Here is a 21,160-nt window from a genome sequence, read left to right as displayed (position 1 = left end):
ATATATGAATTACTTCAAAAAGTGGGGCTGTATTTTGAACTTAGATGCCTTTTGCATGAAAACAAGACCATGGAGCAAAGCCAGTATAAAAGGGCTCTTCTCTGACCTCTAAAGGAAAGGACTAAGGAAAAGAATTCCCAGTCATAACCTATAATACCAGGTCACAGGGGCTCCTGGTCTCTGCTTCCCAAATCCTCTTACCTGCACAGATGTATCAGAGCATTTCCACCCTGTGGGAGGTTACAATGGCTACACAAAGTTTGTAGACTTTCACACTCTATTTGTGATTACATTGCATGGAAATTATTGCTGAAGACCATTTGTGGTTTTTTTAAAAGAAATATTGCCATGACCTCTAGTAGGTTGCTAACTTCCCTTTCATTATTATTTTCAGTTGTTCTAACAACATATTTTCTTTGCTTCCTACAGGACAGATTCATGGCAACTTGTCCAGACGCAATGTCTTCCTTCCTCGTCTAATAGCATTGGCTGCTCCCCATTTCAATTCCATGAAGCTACCATCTATAACTCTGTCAACAGCTCCGCATGGAAAAGAATAACTATCCAGCTGCCTGATCATGTCTCCTCCAGGTAGGTTACCAAAAGGTCAGCTCACTTTGGAGATATCAAACTTCATCTGTCTAGCTGGCACTGTTAGTATGGAACCACTGGTGAATTTAAAGTGTCTCTCTTTTGTCTGGATTTGGAAATGATACATAATGGACACCTTTGGAATTGCTTTTCTTTAATAAAAACTGCTACTGCCAAGGATTAAATAGTAATGACATTCAGGCTAAAGATTGCCATTGTGACACAATCATAAGGCCTCATCCTGCAAATACTTATTACTTTGAGTAGTCCATTGAAGCCAATCGGGGTAGTAATGTTAGCAAGCACTAATATTGGTAGTAAGTGTTTTCCGGGTTGGGATTTATAATTGTAGACCAATGTAAATCTTTAGACCAGGGGTTCTCAAACTTCATTGCACCATGACCCGCTTTTGACAACAAACATTACTTCACGACCCCAGGAGGGGGGACCGAAGCCTGAGCCCGCCCGAGCCCCACTACCCCAGGTTGGGGGGCCAAAGCCCCAGCCTCACCGCTCTGAGCAAGGGGGCCAAAGCTGAAGCTCAAAGGCTTCAGCCCCAAGCAGGGGGCCTGCAACTTGAGCCCTGCTGCCCAGGGCTGAAGCCCTCCGGCTTTGGCCCTTGGCAGTGGGGCTCGGGCTTTGGCCCCGGGCCCCAGGAAGTCCAAGCCAGCCCTGGCGACCCCATTCAAAGGGGGTCCGGACCCACAGTTTGAGAACTGCTGCTTTAGACCCAGGGCAGTATTTTCAAAAATAGAAATCTGAAATTAGGCTTCTAAACCCATATCCTGGAAACTGATTTTTGAAAGTGCTGAGCACTCAACAGCTCCAGTTTATCTTCCTAGGAGCTGTTGGGTTCACAAAGCTTTTGAAAATCACAAAAGTGTCTAAGTGTGCATTTCAGAGCGTAACTTCTATTTTTGAAGATCTTAGCCAGAGGCGCTGTCTATGGCACAAGCTAGGGGTGTGACTCCCCTGGTTGTGTACACATATTTGCACTGGGTCTCATCGAGCTAGCGCAAGTATAAATAGCAGTAGAAAGGGTAGCAGCAGCGGAGGCACAGCAGAGTTCAAACCTCATTGAAACCGGTAGATACATACTCAGCACAGCTAAGCCATACCTCCGCTGTCGATACCTGTGCTACCGCGCTACTTGATGTGAGCTAGCACAAGCATGTGTACACAAGCAGGGGAATCATAGTCCCATCTCAGAGTGTAGACTGGCCAGAGTCTGCTATCTATTTAATCCTAAAGCTGCTTAACTGAAGGCAGTGGGACTACTTACAGAAGTGTGCCCTAGAATGAGTGTAAATGTTTGCAGGATGAGGCCTATCAATATAAAATTCCATTTCAATGGAATAAAGTGTGCTGGTCTTTAGCGCGGTGTGGCCCTCTGGTGAAAGCTGGGAACTGGGCGCCTGCACTTCTGGGTACTATTCTATGAGCTCTTTCGCTGACTCAGTGTGCGACATTGAGCAAGTCACTTCAGTCTCCTCTGTGCCTCACCCCAAAATGTTCTTACTATGCATTTTTTCTGTTTCAACTTGTGTCCATATGGTTGAATGTTTCTGTACAGAAATGTTTAAGTGCTGTCTGCAACATAATATGACATTGTGTTGTTTGGTATTTGTAGTGCAACTCAGTTCAGGTGGATTCAAAAAGGAGAGGAAACAGAGAAGCAAAGCTGGGCAATAGATCATGTGTACATTGGAGAAGCGTGCCCTAAACTCTGCAGTGGTCATGGATATTGCACTACTGGAGCCATTTGTATTTGTGATGAAAGATACCAAGGTTTTATTTCTTATATTCCTTTATATGTGTGTATATATATATATATATATATATATATGTATGTATGTATATATGTTAATCTGGCTCAAAATGAAACAAGTAAAATAGAGACACAGCCAAACATACTAACTCAGCACTGGAGTGCCTCAGTAACAAGTGACAAGATATAAATTCATAAATAGAAAGATTTTTCAGCTTTGAATAAGAACTATCCCTGCCCTTTTTTACCTCCAGATTGAATTACTATAACTTATTCTACGTGGAGCTACACTTAAAGGCCACTCAGACCTCACCAAGTGCAGAATGTGGCTGGCTGCTTACTCTGTTACTCCACACAGAGACCATGTTACACCTGTGTTCGTTTCACAGAGTACACAAACTTCCAGTTTGTATTCAAGTTTTTTATTTTGACCTGTAAGAGCTCAGTCCTGCAAGTACAGCACTTGGGTCCTGAGCCATCAAATCAATTAAGCATGTGCTTATAAGTCCATGAGTAGTCCCACTAAACTGCTTAAGTGCTTTGTTGGATCAGGGCCAGATTGCTCACCACCTTGCAGGATTGAGCCCCATAAGGTTGAGTCCTGGCTATCTTAGGGACATTTCCATTAAAGCAATTGTTTCAGGCCTGCTGCAGACTTAGGCAGACATCTCTGCATTGGTTTACACTAGGTTCACATTTTGAAGGTTTTCATTGCAAACAGGAAGACTAGAGACTTAGGTCCTGATTTTCCTCTCCCTGTTACTGTGCAAATCCTACTGGAGTCAATGTAGTTACACTGCTGTAAATGAGAAGAGAATCATGCCCTTATTTTTTTTTAATGAAATCTTAGATTCTCATGCACAGTTATACAACAGTTTTAGTATAATCTGCAATTAGGAAGCAATGTATGCCACTGTGCAGTCATATTATACACAGGGCCCTGCCTGTGGCAGTAACTACAAGTTGAATCTGCAATTGAATTCAGTCATTTTTTCTCAATGTTTCGATACTTGTCTGTATTATAACTTCGCCTTGTCCTTTTTAGGTGATGACTGCTCTGTTTTCAGCCATGATCTTCCCAGTTACATTAAAGATAACTTTGAATCTGAAAGAGTCACTGAAATAAACTGGGAAACTATTCAGGGTGGAGTTATAGGGAATGGATGTGGACAGCTGGCACCATATGCCCATGGAGATTCACTGTACTTTAACGGATGTCAAATAAGGCAAGCTATTACTAAACCTCTGGATCTCACCCGAGCAAGGTAACAACACTTTACTATTAATTTGAAAAACCACCTTAGCTGCTCATGACAGAAGTAACTATTTATAAAAATGAAATGGCGTGTAGGGTTCTAATGATAACGATGAACAGGGATGGCTCTACCAGGTTGGCATACACCTTTCAGCAGCAAAAAATTAAGGGCAGCAAAATGTTTAGCAACTGTCAGCTGGGAGTTTATCAGAGAATAGAAAGTGACTGTTGGCTGGAAAGGTCAGATGGTTTTAGCATACCCAAGAGAGCACTGTATGCGCAGCCAGCACTGAAGATGAGGCCATTGGCAGAGACTGGACACCAGACTGTTTGGACCGTTAGTGAGTGAGGATGCTAACAGTAATTACAGACCCACTTCCGGTATTACTGGTAAACTACAATTACATTCACCTACCAGCTAACAAGAATACCTTTTTCATTTCTGCTGTTTCTCTGGCTATAGAGTACAAAATGAAATCTGTCAAGGTTGGTACTTAATAGAAGGAATGCTTACAGGACACTGTATTTATCACTGAGGCCAATTGTAAAAGGCAAAATTAAGATTAGGCCCTTTCCACAAATTTGCCAAAATATTATCCATAAAGTTAAGCTTTTAGCTTCTTATTTCGGTACCTAAACAAGGATTTAGAAGGCACTTATTGTTGTTTGTCCTTTGTTTTTTCCCTTTTTATTTTTTTGTACATGTTCCTATTTGACTTTTTGGCATTGTTGATACACCTCACTTTTGAGCAGTTACATTTTAATCATGGATTGATTGCCTCCAATTATACAGATGGATGTTAAAATTATACTTAAACAGAAAACTGTTAACAAAGCATATTATTACTGAGAAAAGGGGTTGTGTTTTACAGATATTACAGCAGTTTATTTGTTTGCTAATAGTAATTATTCTTGAAGTTCTGTATTTTTAAAAAAGGATAATTACAAGTTGGCAATGTTTTCACTCCTACTTTAACACATTGCATACATTAAAAATCATTGTTCCCTGTGTTTTACAGCAAAATAATGTTTGTTTTACAAATTGGAAGCATTTCACAAACAGAGAGTTGCAATACCAACCTGAGTGATCCTAATACTGTGGACAAGGCAGTTCTACTCCAGTACAGTGTAAATAATGGAATTACATGGCAAGTAATAGCACAGCATCAGCCAAAGGACTTTATACAAGCCCAAAGAGTGTCTTACAATGTTCCGCTGTAAGTACCCAATCATACTACATTACTTCTAAATGCATACTATAAATTTCCTGCAAGAAGGAATCTGTGCAAGAAAAGAGAGGAGACAAGGGAATGTGGAGGAAAAGGATGATAATTATAGCTATAATTAAAAACATAGCCTGCAGTCCTTTGGTATAATTAAAATAAGTGCAAACTCTTTACTTTAAATTTAAAATATAAAAGAATAAGCCATCAAAACCTTGTTTTCGTTTCCTGGATCAATTCAGTTTAAGTGAAAAGTATTTATATTGTTTCCCCTTAACTCTTTATGAATGCTGTATATTGTGGTTTAGGAGCACATGGATAATATTTTGGTTTTACTTTTAGTATTTTTGGGGGTGGATAGGCAGGCTGGAAAGGGTCCTTCTTAGTATAGAGGTCTAGCTGGTACTTCTGTTTGCAACCATAGGGAGGCACGAATGAAAGGAGTCTTACTGCGCTGGTGGCAGCCCCGTCACAATGGAACAGGTCATGATCAGTGGGCTTTGGACCATGTAGAAGTCGTCCTGTGAGTATCAGATTCACCTCATAACATCTCCATCTCAAAAAGCATGGCATGAATGTTAAACTCAGTAAGAAATGTTCTCTGAAAATCATTCTTTGCTTATGTTCTCCACTGACTGCAAAGGTCAGCATTTAAGGCAACCAGGAAATAAAGTTACAGACTAGGGGAGCATATTGTGCATCATGGAGAAATGCAGAAGGGAAAGCATGGACTTTAGCATCTTTAAATATTGGTGTATTCATATAAATCATCAAGGTCTTTGAAATATTTTATGATGTGATATCTGAAAAGATGTGTGCGTTCAGCAACTATGCTGCCATATAAAGTTGATTTACATCCTTTCAAAGATACAAAATAGTCTATTGTATTGCTCTTTGTACAGAGTAATGTTGTTGAATCAGGCTCTGAAAAATTGCATTAGCAACTAATGCCGTATTCATTTCCTTTTTTTAGTAAGAAGGATACTGTTCAGAAACAGGGTTCACTATATCAGGTTCCTATGATCCGAGCTCTATATTCATCCCCCATCAAGATTTTACCAAGTAAAGTGTCTTCACCATATTGATTTCCCCATTAATAAAATGGGTCTCACTCTCAATATTAACCCGTTTTTACTGTATTACATCACAGAGAGATTATCTGCTTTTTCTTTAACAATTTAGTTCCAGTAGAGCTGAAATGCTAGTGCCTTGACGGGCTGGGACTCATCGCTGACAGTGGTTGGCAGAGAGAAGCGCATCTTCCCGATAGATAGGTTCAAATGTTCATTTTTATTGAAAAAACTTTAAAAAATCAGCATAGAAATTACATTTGGATAACATCCAGATTTAGTAATTATAAAAATGAGGTTTCTGTCTTTAAATTCAAACTAGTAGAGGCACCACAAGTATTGTTTTGTAACAGTAGCAAATTGGATTACTTGATCTCTAGTTAGCCCTGTTCTGCTTTCCACTGAGGCGCACCAGCTTGCATGGCATTCATATCAACCCCAAACAAAAGCCATACTGGCCCCAACACTAATTAGCTGTATGCGCTCCACTGCTTTTACACACCTTGCTGGGCTCTGCCTTCATAACATTAACCTTAAGTTTGAAGGAACAGAGGGATGGACATGGTTCTTGGCATCTCCCAATAACTAAGGATGTAAACACCCAAGGCTAATTATTTAGGGCAGTGTTTGAGCTGAGGAAAGGTACAGATGCTTATGCAACATTCCCACTTCTCTCTGCTTTAAGGTGTGTTTTTTTTTAAGTTGAAAAAAGGAGAAAAGCAGTTGAGAAAAAAATTTAAGCAATCTAAACATTGATTATACTGAAATTGAGTATAATTAGGAAAAATGAGATAGAATTTGGAAGAAGAAAATTTAGGCTGAATACCAGGAGAACCTCTCTGACAATGTGATCTATCATGCTATAGGAGAGTCACCCAAGAAAAGTAGTGGAAGCCCTATCACTTGAGATACTTTAAAACTAGACTGGAGAAAGCAATAGAAAATATACTGTAGGAATAGTATACCTGCTTTGTCCAGAAGAGGAATTAGATATGCAGACCATTCCCCATTGCTCCTGTTGAGGACTTTTTGAGGGCTCTCTCCGAGTTTTGGGCAAAGCCAGAACAGAGAGAACAACCTTTGCTCCCTGCATTGGATATTGGATATAGGTTTTCAGGTGAGCTCCTATATGCCTGTCAGAATTTAGCTCACAATCTCTCAAGGTAGACAGACCATTACAAATAAACTGTTTACTTCCACAGCAGATATTGGTACATACAGAGCTATAGCAGTATGTTAGTAAAAGGCCAGATGTAGAATCAAAAACCCTGCTAATCACAATACTGTAAGATATGCTGCTCTCAGGAATTTAAAAATGACACACAATGGCACATATGGCAGGTACTAATTAGTAGTTAATTAGTTCTGACCTCTTTGTATCTCTCTGTACCTGCACTGGTTAGAACTGTAGTTAATCTGAATATTCTCTATATTACATAATAATAATTTCTTTTAAATAACATTCAGCTATAGCACAAACTCAGAACACTCAAAATCCCAACTCTTGCTTAGACACTGCCAAGGGGGGGGCAATAACATACAATGGATACAAGTTACAGGATTAGGTGCTGGGAGACCTGGGTTGTCTTCCTAGCTCTGCTGGTACCTCATTATGTCATCTTGGGCTGGTCACTTTACCTCTCTGCACCTCAGTTCCCCCGTTTTCAAAATGAGGATAATGATACATAACCTCTTTTGTAAAGTGCTTCGAGAAGTATAGATGAAAAGCTCTACATAAATGTTAATTATTACTATTAATGCTGGATGGTCTTACATCCACACATTAAGCATCACAATTCGTATTATGAACACAGTTTATCTTTAATTCTTAATTCTCCTTGATTCTCTAGACATATACTGTTTGTAATATCTGAGTTTCCTTGGGATTTTCAATAACTGAGAGAAAAAGAGAGAGGATAAGGAAGAAAATGGGTCCTGGAAGCATAGGAAAGTTGATATGCTGGGTCAGATTCACAGCCCCAGAACATGGTGGTGTAAGTTATTTGTCAATAAATCAGCGTAAGCAAGCATTAATTGGGGTAGCATATGCCAAGGAGGTAGAGGGGCAGAGCTGTACCAACCAACAGGTGCAATTTTATGCTGTATTTTATTTCTGAAAGGGTTAAATAAAATATTTTAATTAAAAGTAATGGAGGAGCAGCTTTACCCTAAACCTTCGTCCACTTCTCCATAGACTGCTTGTCCTGCTATAGCCCTGCCTTTCCATCTCAACTTGTCACTTACACCACCATCTATGTCATCTCGTAATTTGGCTTTACAAACTAAATTCTGCACACAAAAATACCCCATGCCAGGGGCATCCACTGGAGCTAAGTTGTCAGGAAACCACAGGGAGTGGTAGAGTTGCGTCCTGTATTGATCCATGGATTATGGGCACAGAATCGCTGCCCACTCTGCAAGGGAACAAAACCTACCTCCACAATGGATTGATCCAAGGAAAACGCCAAGAGGCAATCTTCTCATAATTTTCCACCCCACCCCAGTCCCCTTGCTAGTGTTTTCTGGGAGGGTATTATGTGAGTATTAGTCAGCAAATAACTAATGATTCATATGTAGCGTGACCATATGTCCCAGAAAACCAGGAATATCCCTGTTTTCAGGGCCTCTCTGATGGTCCCTGTCTGTTTAATACAATTTGAGTTTCGCCCCATTTTTGTAACCCCTGCAGATTGGCCACCTGAAAGAGACACCAGTTAGCTGAGCTGGTGACAGTGTTCACAGGCCAGCTGAGTGCACCTCAAGGACTAGCCCTGGCCAGGCCTGTCATATGTTGACAACCTGTCCTGCTCCCAAGGAGACCTCCCAGGGAGTCCCCTCTTGCTCAAGTTTTCAAACTACCCCTCCTCAACACATAGAGCCAGAGGCACAGTGTGGTGAAGGAGAGGGAGAGGCATTGCATGGCTGAGGCACAAATCAAGGAGTGGATACACTCTTTTCTCTCACCATTCTGTGTACACCTCCCTGCCCCGCACCAAAATCATCCTCTCCCCTGCCTTCTTTTGCTCTACCCCCGGGAGACAGACGTCCTGATTTTTCATTTTAAAAATCTAGTCAACCGTGTTGTCAATGTGTATTGAGTGGCTCCCACATACATCTCAAACATCCCAGGGGGAGATGGTATAAACACTATATACACCATCTGATTATAAACCTTACTATTCCAGCCATAATATTAAACCATACTATGATCATACTTTGTATTCCTTTTTCTCTGGCAGGGGGTTGAGGGCTGCAAATTAAAGACCAGCTCCTCATCTCCCAGTCCAACCCCTTTGTTCTGCCATGGCACAAAGGGGCTGGAAAGCCACCCAGGGGCAGGTGGGTATTTCTCTTGCATAGGGAACTCTCTTGCTGGTGTAGAGCAGGCTATTCAAACTATATGCACCATATTCCTTGTCCAGAACAGGAGGCATGTTGGGGAATTGAGACCATGACCAGAGCATCTTGAACTCCGGCAGTCCTGTGCTAGCAGAATGGCCACAGCCACAGGAGGGCCATTGTAACCAGCGTGGGTTAGAGCTTGATGTCAGGAACAGAAACAGTATTTAGCTTTCCACAGGACTAGGGGAGCACAAAGGAAGGATTAAGTAATCTCTGACTCCTGCCCCATGTTCTGCACTGGATGTGACTCAGTGAGACCTGAGTATCTGGATCTTAAGTTATTAAATTCAAACTGTTTTAAAGCTATAAAAGTATCTTAGTAAGCATCTTAATCCTTAGGCTGCTGAGGATGACAATACTTCTTCTCTTGTCGTATGCAATGCAGTCATAGCCATGTTGGCCCCAGAATATTACAGAGACAAGGTGGGTGAGGTAATGTCTTTTATTGGACCAGCTTTCGAGCCATGCAAAGCTCTTCTTCGGGTCCTTCAGGTCAGCTTGTCTCTCTCGCTAACAGAAGTTGGTCCAATAAAAGATATTACCTCATCCATCTCGTTTCTCTAAACTTCTCAGCATTCTGTACTGAGATGCCCCCTTCTTACCACAACTCCCCATGTCTCCTCTCTCTAACTCTCCCTTGCTTTCACTACTTTTCCCCCCTAAGCATGCAGACAGCCAGATTCTCCCAGTCCACCTCTAATCACTGCCAGTTGGCCTACATGCACTGAACAACTGTAGGTTCCATGCCAGCTTCTCCTCACCCCCAGCATCTGCTGCTGGTATGCACTCCCTGTCCCCTGAAGATTCCCACCTTCAAGACGAGTGAGGGACATAGAGAGCAGGCTAGGAGTAGTGGCACCCTCCAGGGATGTTGTGGTCAGTAGGGACTCATTGGAAGCAAGAGTGCTGGTCTGATTCTGCTTTCCAGCAATTTACAAATGTTCCCTACTCCCTCCTACAGTGCCCTCTAGTGGCCACTTAATCCCTTAGCAATAAAGCAGTTTCTAGAGTTACATTTATGAATATTTTTATACTTACATGACCTTAAAATGTCTATGTTGATGCTTTGGCTCTTCTCATCCCTCCAAATATTTAAAATTAATTTTCTCCTGAGACTCCATGCCAATTTAGCATCCAGAACATAGTTTATAGCTGAGTTATAAAGAGGATTATTATATATTGTTCATTCTGATTGACTCCTGATTCTGATAACACAAACATACCACTAGCCTGTGACCAGCAGGCACTGTATGGGCTACATTTCCAGAAGCTTAGCCTCTCCTTTTTGGAGGCAACTTTTTTTTTTCTTCTCCCAATATAGATTGCACAAACAAATATGCCAATATTTAGAACGGCAGTTAATTTGCACATGCAAAACCTGTGTGTGCAATAAGGAAGGCTGGAAACAAGGGCCTATCTGTAACACTTCTTTGAATCATTCAATTAATATAACAGAAATATTCCTAATCCTGTAATGCAGCTGCAAATAGTGCTCAGAGTGAATATAGAAGCTATTATGAATATAGTATATATTGGTATGATCTTGCCAGCTAACCATTTGTCAAACTATTTTAATAGTGGTGGACCTATAAAGTGGGGGTGAAACTGCTATCAAGTCATCTTGTCCCTTTAAACCGAGTTTGCTTTTGATTCATTTGTTAATACAGCATACTTGCTCTCTGCACTTTTGAAGAAAGTTTTGGGCAGATTCCTTACATGATCAATGAATGTGGCCCTTCTTAGGATAAAAAAGTAATTCTCCCTCACCTCCCATCCCCCGCCTTCCACTCCTACAAGAAGAATGCTTATTCTGTGCCCAAGTACCTCTACCCTAAAAACGGCCTGCGTCCAGCTCTGCATTGCATTTGCACTTCCGTTTTTCTCTACATATAATTCACAGTCTGTCTGCTGCACAATAAAACCACACACCTTTTTTTGCATGTACTTCTTGAAAAGCCATTTCTTTGTAAACAGGGTGGGCCCTTAATAACTTATAAAGAAATAGTGAGCTCTGATCAAATGCATTCAGAACTGAAGGGGAATAAACTGCAAACTAAGGGTCTGATCCTTCAATCTTTAAGCACCCAAAACTCCCAGTGACATCCTTGGGAATTTTAGTTGTTCAAGAAATGTAGGGTATGGCCCCATTCTTGTGTGTGTGTGTGTGTGTGTGTGTGTGTGTGTGTGTGTGTGTGTGTGTGTGTGTGTGTGTGTGTGTGTGTGTGTGTGTGTGTGTGAGTTTGCAATAATAAACACAGAAATAATCCCTCCATAAACCATCACTTCATGCTATTCATTGTCGAGATAATCTTACATTTTTGGCACAAATGATTTGTTGAGGATTTTGTGTTGCATTTGTTACAAAGAATTGGTATGCTTTTTTGCAATATTTAAATACAAATTATATCTTCTAGCCGTAACAAAACATATTCAAGTGGGAAAACATTTTCATTTGATTCATTTCTTTAGCAGAAAGCAACGCTTTGAAACATTTCACTGAAGATTATTAAAAATATTTGTAATAAAGAAAAGGAACAATTAAAATGTTAGGGCATTATCTTTGTATTCACAAGATTTATGCCAAATTTAGTATGGTGCAGACTGTGCTTTTAAGACTGTCTTTTACTATGTTTCTAAAAAAAATTGCATGATGAATTTTTATAGAAAATATAAATGTTGATTTTAAAAATCAGGAAATAATTTGTTCAATTTTTATTTTCAAAAGAGATGAAAAGTCCTATATTGCCTCTAAACCTCATCAGGCTTTTATGACTAGTCACAGTGCTGCATGCATTGAAAGGCATTTTCTAATTTGTGTTGTATTTCATTATTTGCTGTCACTGGTTTTACACTAGAGTAAGGTAAGTACTTTCCCTGAATTAATATCAAATATATGTTGGTAGTACAGCTACGGTACTTTTAAAGACTCTAACCCTGTATTTCGTCAATGATGATATTTTGTGGGAAAGGGATCGGCCTCATTTGTACTCTCAAAGAAGTGAGCATGCATTGCTGTCTCATAAAGGCCCAAACCCTGCAGCTGTTCCTCACAGACTGATTCTGCGGGGTTCTCAGTGCCCTGAGGAGTTAAAGTTTGCAGGATATGTTCAGCACCTCACTCAAGCAAACTTTCAATTAAGACAGTGGGCGTTGTAACTAAGGATTGAGAGCCCTGCTCATGGTAGGTGCTGGGCCCCACCTGAGAGTTCCTGAGTGCTCCCAACAATCCTTGAAGTAGGTCGGAACTGAGGATGCTCAACAACTTGCAGGATCTGGCTCTTGGACCTGATGTAAAATTCCCACTATTTTCAGTAAATTAAAATTACAGAATTAAGGCCAAAATTATCTACTGTGTGTCCGTAAACATGTACAATAAATATATGCAGTGATGCATACGCATGTAACTAAAACAAGCAATAAGTATTTATTTGGGTGGGTTTTTTGCTTATTATAACATCATCACTTTGTACGGCCATAGTTATGCAGCTAGGCATTTCTAATCACCATAGTAGCTAGAGACATAGGTTTTAATACTGATCCTATTGGAGTTTTGCCATTGACTTCAGCGGGGCCAGGGTTTTGCCTGGAGTCTGTCACCATTCTTAGGGGGTTTGTAACTCAGCTGCATGCTAAACTCTGTTATATTTATTTATCAGACCATGTTGCCTTTCATTTTTTCAAAGGCTTGATTTAGGTTAAAGTTTGGTTTGGCACCCAGAAGCCTTTGTTTCTGATGTGCCATGTCAGTTAAAAATATAAATAACAAATAAAAATAATTCATGGTCTTAGAATAGGTACATATTATTTACCAAATGTTCTTATTCGCTTGGCCATGTTTGATTTAAAACCAAAAAAAAGCAGGATAATAGTCCAATATGTACTTTAAGAAATTTATATTTTAAAAAATCTTGTTAAATTGCTGAGGCTTAAAAGGCACATACAGAGTAACTCCTCATAAATTGCAGTATTGTTCATGCTTACTGAGCATCCCCAACATGGATCTTCATTATACTAGATCTGCCTGATCTGCTCTCGTTTACAGTGGTGTGACTCCAGTGACTTCGTTGGAATTACTTAGAATTTACTAGTGTAAGTGAGAGCAGTATTTCAGCCCCATATTTTTTTTTTAAATACAAGCAGATTGCCCTAAAAAGGTGGCAGATTGGATTGTGCAATAATTGCTTCCTAGGTTTTGTTACTATTCATTCTGTCAAATGATCCACAGATAACTAGTCTTTGGGAGATTTTTTTTTCATCTGTACTCTTCATCCAATGATCTGGTAAGTGCACCGAAGATGCACCAAAGGATCAGTGCATGCTGATGAACCTTGGAAAGTTTATTGTGCACTGTCACTGAAATTGTAATGGTGTCTAAGTTCCCTTTGCAGTTGAAATGATTCCATTCAGATCCCATAATATTTGAGGTAGGGATTGTTTCTCCCCATATATCTTTGAAGTGCCTCGCACATTGTGGTACTGTTACAATATAAATAATAACAACAGCATTTCTATACAGTCTTAATGACAAATCTGTTTATTTCTAAAAAATAGAAATAAAGTTCGTACTGCTATATAAAACATTAAAGGGCTTCTTTACAGACACTAAATCCAATAAATGCAGAATTACCTTTTCTGCAATGGCTTTATGATATAGCTATTAAGGTGATCTTATAAAGTACTATTGGACTTTGTTCTCTTATCAATGTATGATGTTAACTTCCATTATAGTTAATAAAATTATATGCATATACCTCCACCCCAGCCCACAGATAGCAGAATATACTCTGATATGCTGCACTAAAGGTCAGATCCAACTTCTATGAAGGCAATGAGAATTTTTCCATTGACTTCACTGGGCATTGAATCAACCCTTCAAGCCCTAACCAACTCCTACCAAAGTCAGTGGGAAGACTACCACAGACTTCAGTGGGAGTGAGATTGGGTCCTATCAGCACAACTGAAGGACTGAGCATTAGCTTAATTGTTGTTTTGTGAGGTTTGTTTTGTTTTGTTTTCATACCTTTTTTTTTTCTTGTACTGCACAGTTTTGAGTTAACATAGTAAAACATGTGAACTCTTTCCTTGGGGCACACAACAAATACATTTCACCACCTTGTAAAATACCACTAATAGATTGAACTTAAGTCAAAGACTGAGCAGCTGCTTCTGGCCTATAACTCACATGATCATCTTTTCTAAATTTCTTCATTTATTTCCTTAAAATGTCTGCAGCATAATTATTGTTGCTTAAGTCTTGTTAGTGTCATTACATTTAAGGTGGTAAGCAGTGTTGGACAGAGATGATAGTGTATTAATAAGAATTGTTAAAGAATATTTTGAGCTATTTGTTCTTCTTAAAAACATATTTGATTTGCCTTAGATTGTAAGGTGGCAGGAAAATAAAGGTGCACAGGAAACATTAGCTTTGCTAATCACTGTCAGTCTCACACAAAGCTATAATAAATTATTGTAGTGCAGAACTTCCCTTTCTGGGTAAAAGCCAGGTGACATCAAGCTCAAATGTTAAACAAAAACCACCTCTTAAATGAAAGATGCTCTGGCATAATGGCTACTGTAACAATGCAAGAGTTTGTATTGTATCCATTCCCACCAGAAGCTGCATGACTTGAAAAACTGGGCGGGCAGGGTAATAGCATCAATTATTGTAGTGTACTGTAGTCTAGTAAATTAAGTTCTCAGTTAGTTGTTGGAAAGGGGATAATTTTGAAGTCAATTTTATACAGGTGGTTTCTTTATACAACAGTAAAAGCTATTCTTGCCTATGGAGGTTCATGCTTATTTTGAGAAACGTGTATTTAATCTTTTTCCTTAGGGGTCATATTCACTAAAAATAAGCTTATGCACTTGGAAGGGAGAGGGTAATTGATTGCAAGCTGAGCATTTACTTTTCATTCACAATGAAAATTCACCACCCTGCCCTAGCTCCCCAAATAGAGAGTTAATTGTGACACCTGCTGACAGTTTTTTGTTTCATGCATCACTTTTATAACAAAACTTAGGACTTGCTGAACTCCCTGGGTTGTGGACCTCCAGCAACAGAGGCCCACAGTCCACCTGAAGCAGAGGTAGATAGACCAAGCTGCCACTTGGTCCCCACTGAATTAAGTTCACCACTGGGGGACCAAAACCAACCCCCACTACCTCCAAAGCAGGCTGATCAGCCCTGGAGGGGCAGAGCCAAACCAGCCAGAAGCTGCATGGACTCCACCAGAACGTATTGCTGTCTTTCCATAGAATCACCCCAGGGAATTATGGTGGTATTCCTTGGACTGAATCTCCCTCACTCTGGTGCAGTCAGTGTTCCCCTCATGGATGCATAGGGCTGAAAATTGCACCCCACCCCTTGCATCCACAAGGGTGAATCTGACCTTGAGACTTGATCTTTATAGGCCTGATCCTGCATCCATTGAAACCAGAAAAGATAGGATCAGGTCCTATGACAGTTCATCTTGTGGTGGGTAGCAGTTGTTCTGCTGAATCACTGAGTTTTCTCATGCTGGCAACCATCAGTATTGTTGGTTGCACATAGGATCTGATTGTGGATGTTGGACTAAGATGGCTTCCAGCTTAGCCTTGAGGGAATATTAATATTTTTTGCAAATAGTGTCCAGAAGGGATAGTGCAGCGGCCTTAAGCATCAGGATTATAATACTTGGGCTTCCTAGAACAGTGTCAAAGCCTGATATAGTCAACACTGCCCTTTATTATTCTGAGATAAATTCGTTCTGTGCAGTTTCTTGTGTGGGACCTCTCTGATGAGATTTACAGATTAGGCCCTTGCTGCAAAGTATGGACATTAAATTCCCCATGCACCTTCTTTTCATTTTTAAAAGCAGGGGTTTCACCCCAAGTTCTGACCAATGTATCTGTCCCCTCTCCTCCCAGTGTTGTGCCATAGTGGTTGCCACGCTGCCCACCCAGAACCAGTTGCTTTCAAGTGATGTGTGTATATGGATAGTGAAGTGGTTTGTGATCTATAGACATGAAAGGCACTGTAGTAATGTCAGATAGTCGCATTCTGTGCTACATGTATTTTTTCATTCTCATAACTCTGGATGGATTTTGCTTGTAACTTTAAATGAGACTTGTATTCACCAGTGTGCTAATGAGAATTACAAGCAAACAAAGTTAAACCAAATGGAGCTGTTCAGAGTTCCACTCCACCAGCACAGATGGTAGAGCTTAGAATTGCCATGTAGCCTCAAAAGTGAGTCTCTTTAGGGTTATGTGCAAGTTTGCATTTAGGAGCAGAACTGTATTGAATCGTCATGAAAGTTATAAGCTTCTTCTCCAGAGCCTGTGGCATTCCCACCAGTTAGGAATTAAGCTGCCAGGAGAAACATGGAGAGACATCTCTGGTGCAAGTGCATTTAATCAGTGGCGCCACACCAGGAATATATTGGCTTGGTTTTATAACTTTTGGCCAGATGAAGATATTACAAGGCACACTGTTCAGAAACCAGCGTCTCAGCAGGAAACACTGAAGAGACCTCTCTTTTTTCCCAGTTCATTCTTTCCAGACTGGTAGCTCTGAAAGTGGCCTCTCCTGACACCCAACCTAAGTGAGGGCTTGAACATAGGGGAAAAGGCTTCTTCGGCAAATATTAGCTGTTTATATGTATTACAACTGTTTCAATGTAGATTATTTTAACTGTGTTTATATTTAAATACAGCTCAGCCTTTTTATGGAATTTATACATAATATGCACCAAAATTCTTGCACCATCTTCTGGCCGTTCTATATACTAGGACTGATGTAGCCAAAGGGCCAAAAATAGCAACAGCCATGTCCCTCTCCCTTAAAGGAAGTTGAAGGCTAGATGGTGGTGCTAGTCTCTAGTGATTAGATACAACAGCCTCCACCCATTCAGTTGTAGTGTATATTAGGCCCCCATAGGGTGACCAGACAGCAAATGTGAAAAATCGGGACAGGGGGTGGAGGGTAATAGAAGCCTATATAAGAAAAATACCCAAAAATCGGGACTGTCCCCATAAAATCAGGACTTCTGGTCACCCTAGGCCCCCAAATACTCCTATCCTATTCAGCCAGTAAGGAAATTTACTTTTCATGGTACTTTCCACAATTTTCCATTTGTTTCCCTTGTGCCCTGGGATTTCCCTTTGTTTTGTTTTATTAGGGTGACCAGATGTCCCGATTTTATAGGGACAGTCCCGATTTTTGGGTCTTTTTCTTATATAGGCTCCTATTACCTCCCACCCCATGTCCCGATTTTTCACATTTGCTGTCTGGTCACCCTATGGTTTATTAAGCCTTACCGTCTTCAAAGAAAGAGCCCTATTTGGAAATGGAAAAGTGTCTTGATTTCTCATTTAAAATCGGGTCACTCTATTCCATGTGTTTCTTTGATCCTCTTCTAAAGATTTTTGGGTTGTTGGGGTTTTTTAAGAAAACTTCACTCAGTCAAAGTCATTTAGTTCAAAGGTTTGCTGCTTAGCAAATCTTAAAGTTTGGGAGGTGGAGCAGTGTTTTTATTTTATTCTCAAAAGGAAGTGGCTACTCACCAGACCCTGTAAGGGATCCAACTCTGGATTCCATGTGCTTTAAGGTCTAGAGTCTGAACAGAGTTCAGGCACTGCCCCGGCTTGAGGTCTCTGGGCACACTCTTGGGGTGCAAATCCTCTGTTTAGCATCCCCTCCTGAGAGCTTAGACCCGTAGTCCAACTGCCTAGCCTTTGGGACTAGTGCTAACTCCCAGGGCCGGCTCCAGGCACCAGCCTACCAAGCATGTGCTTGGGGCGGCACCTGGAGGGGGGCGGCGCTCAGGGTTGGGGGTTTTTTGTTTTTTGTTTTAAACATACTGGAGCTGTTGGGGCGCCCGGCGGCGCTCCAGCCCGAGAGCGGGGCCGCGACTGGGCTCGCCGACCTCCCCACGGTGCTCCGGCCACCGGGGAGAGCGGAGCCGCAGCGGGCTCGCCGCCCTCCCCCGGCGCTCTGGCCGGCCGGGGAGAGCGGGGCCGTGGCTGGGCTCGCCGCCCTCCCCCCGGTGCTCCGGCCGGCCGGGGAGAGCGGGGCCACGGCCGGGCTCGGCGCCCTCCCCTGCCGCGCTCCCCGGCGGGGGGCGGCGGGAGGCTTTTTTGCCTGGCGCGGCAAAAAAGCCAGAGCTGGCCCTGCTAATCCCTCACTCTCCCATAGTTTAACACACCCTTTCCCAGCACACCAGCCAGGTACGCACTCTGGGGTCACAGGGTTAATGCTTTAAGGGCATATAATAGGTCTCTCTCTCTCTCTCTCACACACACACACACACACACACACACACTGCAGAGCAGAGCAGAGCATTCTTTGGGTTGGGGTCAGAATCCTCTGTGGGTTTTCCCAGGGTCCTTCTTCTGCATTCATGGATTGTCTTCTCAACCATGGAGCACCTATCTTTCCCTCCCCAGGTCAGTTTGCTTTGATTTTGGTTGGTCCTGCAGCTAAACTGGGCCCTGTTTGCTATGAAAATCGCTTGTCTTTTCCCCCTTGCCTGCTCAAAACTTCTTGTGTGGTTCTCACGTATGAGCCCTTTTCAAAACCCTGCTTTGTCATCTCTGTCCCTTTATTCTGGCTGAGGATTTTCCACTCTCTCCCCTTCACCATCCTCCTGCAGAGAGGTAGGATAAAATTGATGCTTCTAGGCTTCAGCTAAACCATTGTCCCATGGTACTTTCGCTCGAATAAGTAGTTGTGGCATTCTAATGACCCCCCCATTGTGCCTGGTGAGGGAGGGATGTGACACACCCCTTGTCAGCAAAGGAGGAACCACATTCATATAGAGGTATTCAATGATACAGAAATTTTCATAACAACAACTCAGTAACATTGGCCTGAATTCACAAGTTCTACAAACAGACTCCCCAAATCGTCACAATAGCAAAGCCAGACGTTAGGGAGGTGGAGCGGTATTTTTCTGCTGCACTCAAGAGGAAAGGGGTTAAGAGCATCTCTCCCATTTAGGAATCTGTAAATGAGAGAGACAAGGATATTTGGAGTATAAATCAGGCTTGGAGAAATGCCCTATGTTGGGAGGGGATAGAGTGCATACAGCTTGAGTGAATCTGGCCCTAAGCCCCCATCAGTTATAATTAATTTAAACTCTTGCTCTAGTTCTGAAATACTGAATTGTAAACAAAATCAAAGTGGGCCCGAGTCTCAACTGCCTTGCACCTTGTACAGTCATTGTCACTGTTCGAACATGCTATCAGACGCGAATGGTAGTATTTTACATCACTTTGCAGAGGCAGAAAAGACTGTGCAAGGCACAAGAGGGTGGAGAATCTGGCCCCCCAGCTTACGTGTCAGAAGGCAATTTCAAAATGGATGCAAAGAGATTGACATTCTTTTCCTCCTCCCTACCCTTTGATTTTAACAGCACTCGCAAACAAAATTACATGATGAATTTTTCACGGCAACATGGGCTCAGGCATTTCTACAACAGAAGACGAAGGTCACTTAGACGATACCCATGAAGAAACGAGAAATTTATATTTTCCTCCCAACATGTGATGTGTTGCTTTCCATTCTTTAAATCTTAGCACTGCATCTGGTATCAGGACTTTTCTGCAACTGGCTTGGTGAATAACGAAAAGCCTTTCTCAAGACAGAGTGTACACCACTTTTTCGCACTGTGAACTAATGAGAAGTGACTTATTTTCTCATAGGTAAATGTTTTAATGTTGACGTGTCTGTGAAAATTGTGATCTGTTGTAATATCAGTTACAGTGGCAGTATGGGAAGTAAGCAACTAATCTGTTTAACAGGAAAAAAGTTTAAGCACAAAGACTTTTTCAGATTTTATGTTTAAAAAACTACATATTAAGTACAGTATTTAACATTCTTTGTCACATAGCTATTTAAATGCACTTGTATTTCAGCTCTGTATCATATTTTATATGATTAAGTTATCATTGTCTTCTTTGTATTCTCCTCTACAACATGACACATTGGCACTGTATTTACTGGTTATGTTGTTGTAATATTTTGCTGCTGATTTTTGGGCTATTTACACTCTGATAACATGCATAAAGCAAATTGCAATACCTACTCAAGAAGATAATTGCAAAAGTAGTTGTAAAGAAGTTGATCTCCTTCAGTCTTACTCTTTGATATGTCTGTTGGCTAGCATTGTTTTGTGGATAAGAAGAATGCTTGACATTTAAACTTTTTTACTAAGCAGCTGTGGATAAAACCCCAAACAGAAGTTCCCATTTCCTTGTCTAAAGGTAAAACAGTTCTCTGAGACTGATTTACTTACAATAACTGCCATTTGATGTCTGTAGTAATGGAGTGATTTGTAAAGTGAACGTTTCATCGTGTTCTATTTGGTGTTTGTTTCTATTGCGGGTCATGTTTGTATCTTCTGATAAAGTTGTACCTACACCAGCAACATTACAATGCCCCTATAGCCCTAAGCTGTCTATTATCATAAATAAAATGTTTCACTATATGGTGAACCAAGCTAAAGATCCATGCTTCAATAAAGTAAAGTTGATAAACAAGTTTGTTATTAGATTTTTCAGGCCATTGTGTCCTAAATAAAATTATTTGGTAAGGGATTTGGTTTGCTCACTCAGATTCTAACAATAGCACACAGATGAACACTGTTTAATATTTTTTAATATTTAGTACATGGTGCTTCAGTAGTGTCTTTCCTTTGGGAATCTCAAAGTGCTTTACAGACATTAATTGAGGAAGCTTCATAACACCTCTGAGATATATAAGTATTTTACAAGTGGCAAACCTAAGGGCAGGTGAGTAAGAACAAACATTTGCAAGTTTGGATACTTAAAGTTAGGCACCTAAATCCATATTTACGCTGATCCCATACAA

At 40.9% G+C, this 21,160-nt stretch overlaps 1 protein-coding gene across 3 annotated transcripts in view; it reads left to right on the top strand.

Moving 5' to 3' along the window:
- Positions 1 to 20,044, top strand: part of RELN (reelin) — a 469,941-nt gene extending 449,897 nt beyond the window's left edge. For 2 of the 3 annotated variants that reach the window (XM_065399319.1, XM_065399303.1), the window contains 7 exons: positions 430 to 591; positions 2,222 to 2,379; positions 3,405 to 3,624; positions 4,634 to 4,831; positions 5,262 to 5,360; positions 12,165 to 12,170; positions 19,704 to 20,044. In XM_065399319.1, coding sequence (XP_065255391.1) covers positions 430 to 591; positions 2,222 to 2,379; positions 3,405 to 3,624; positions 4,634 to 4,831; positions 5,262 to 5,360; positions 12,165 to 12,170; positions 19,704 to 19,800 — 940 coding nt within the window. In that variant the 3' untranslated portion in view covers positions 19,801 to 20,044. The remainder of the gene's footprint in view (positions 1 to 429; positions 592 to 2,221; positions 2,380 to 3,404; positions 3,625 to 4,633; positions 4,832 to 5,261; positions 5,361 to 12,164; positions 12,171 to 19,703) is intronic. The other variant, XM_065399311.1, reaches the window with a different exon arrangement.
- Positions 20,045 to 21,160: the final 1,116 nt, after the last annotated feature.

Source organism: Emys orbicularis, chromosome 1, assembly GCF_028017835.1.
Source record: "Emys orbicularis isolate rEmyOrb1 chromosome 1, rEmyOrb1.hap1, whole genome shotgun sequence".
NCBI lineage: Eukaryota > Metazoa > Chordata > Testudines > Emydidae > Emys > Emys orbicularis.
This window is presented reverse-complemented; position numbering and strand designations above follow the sequence as displayed.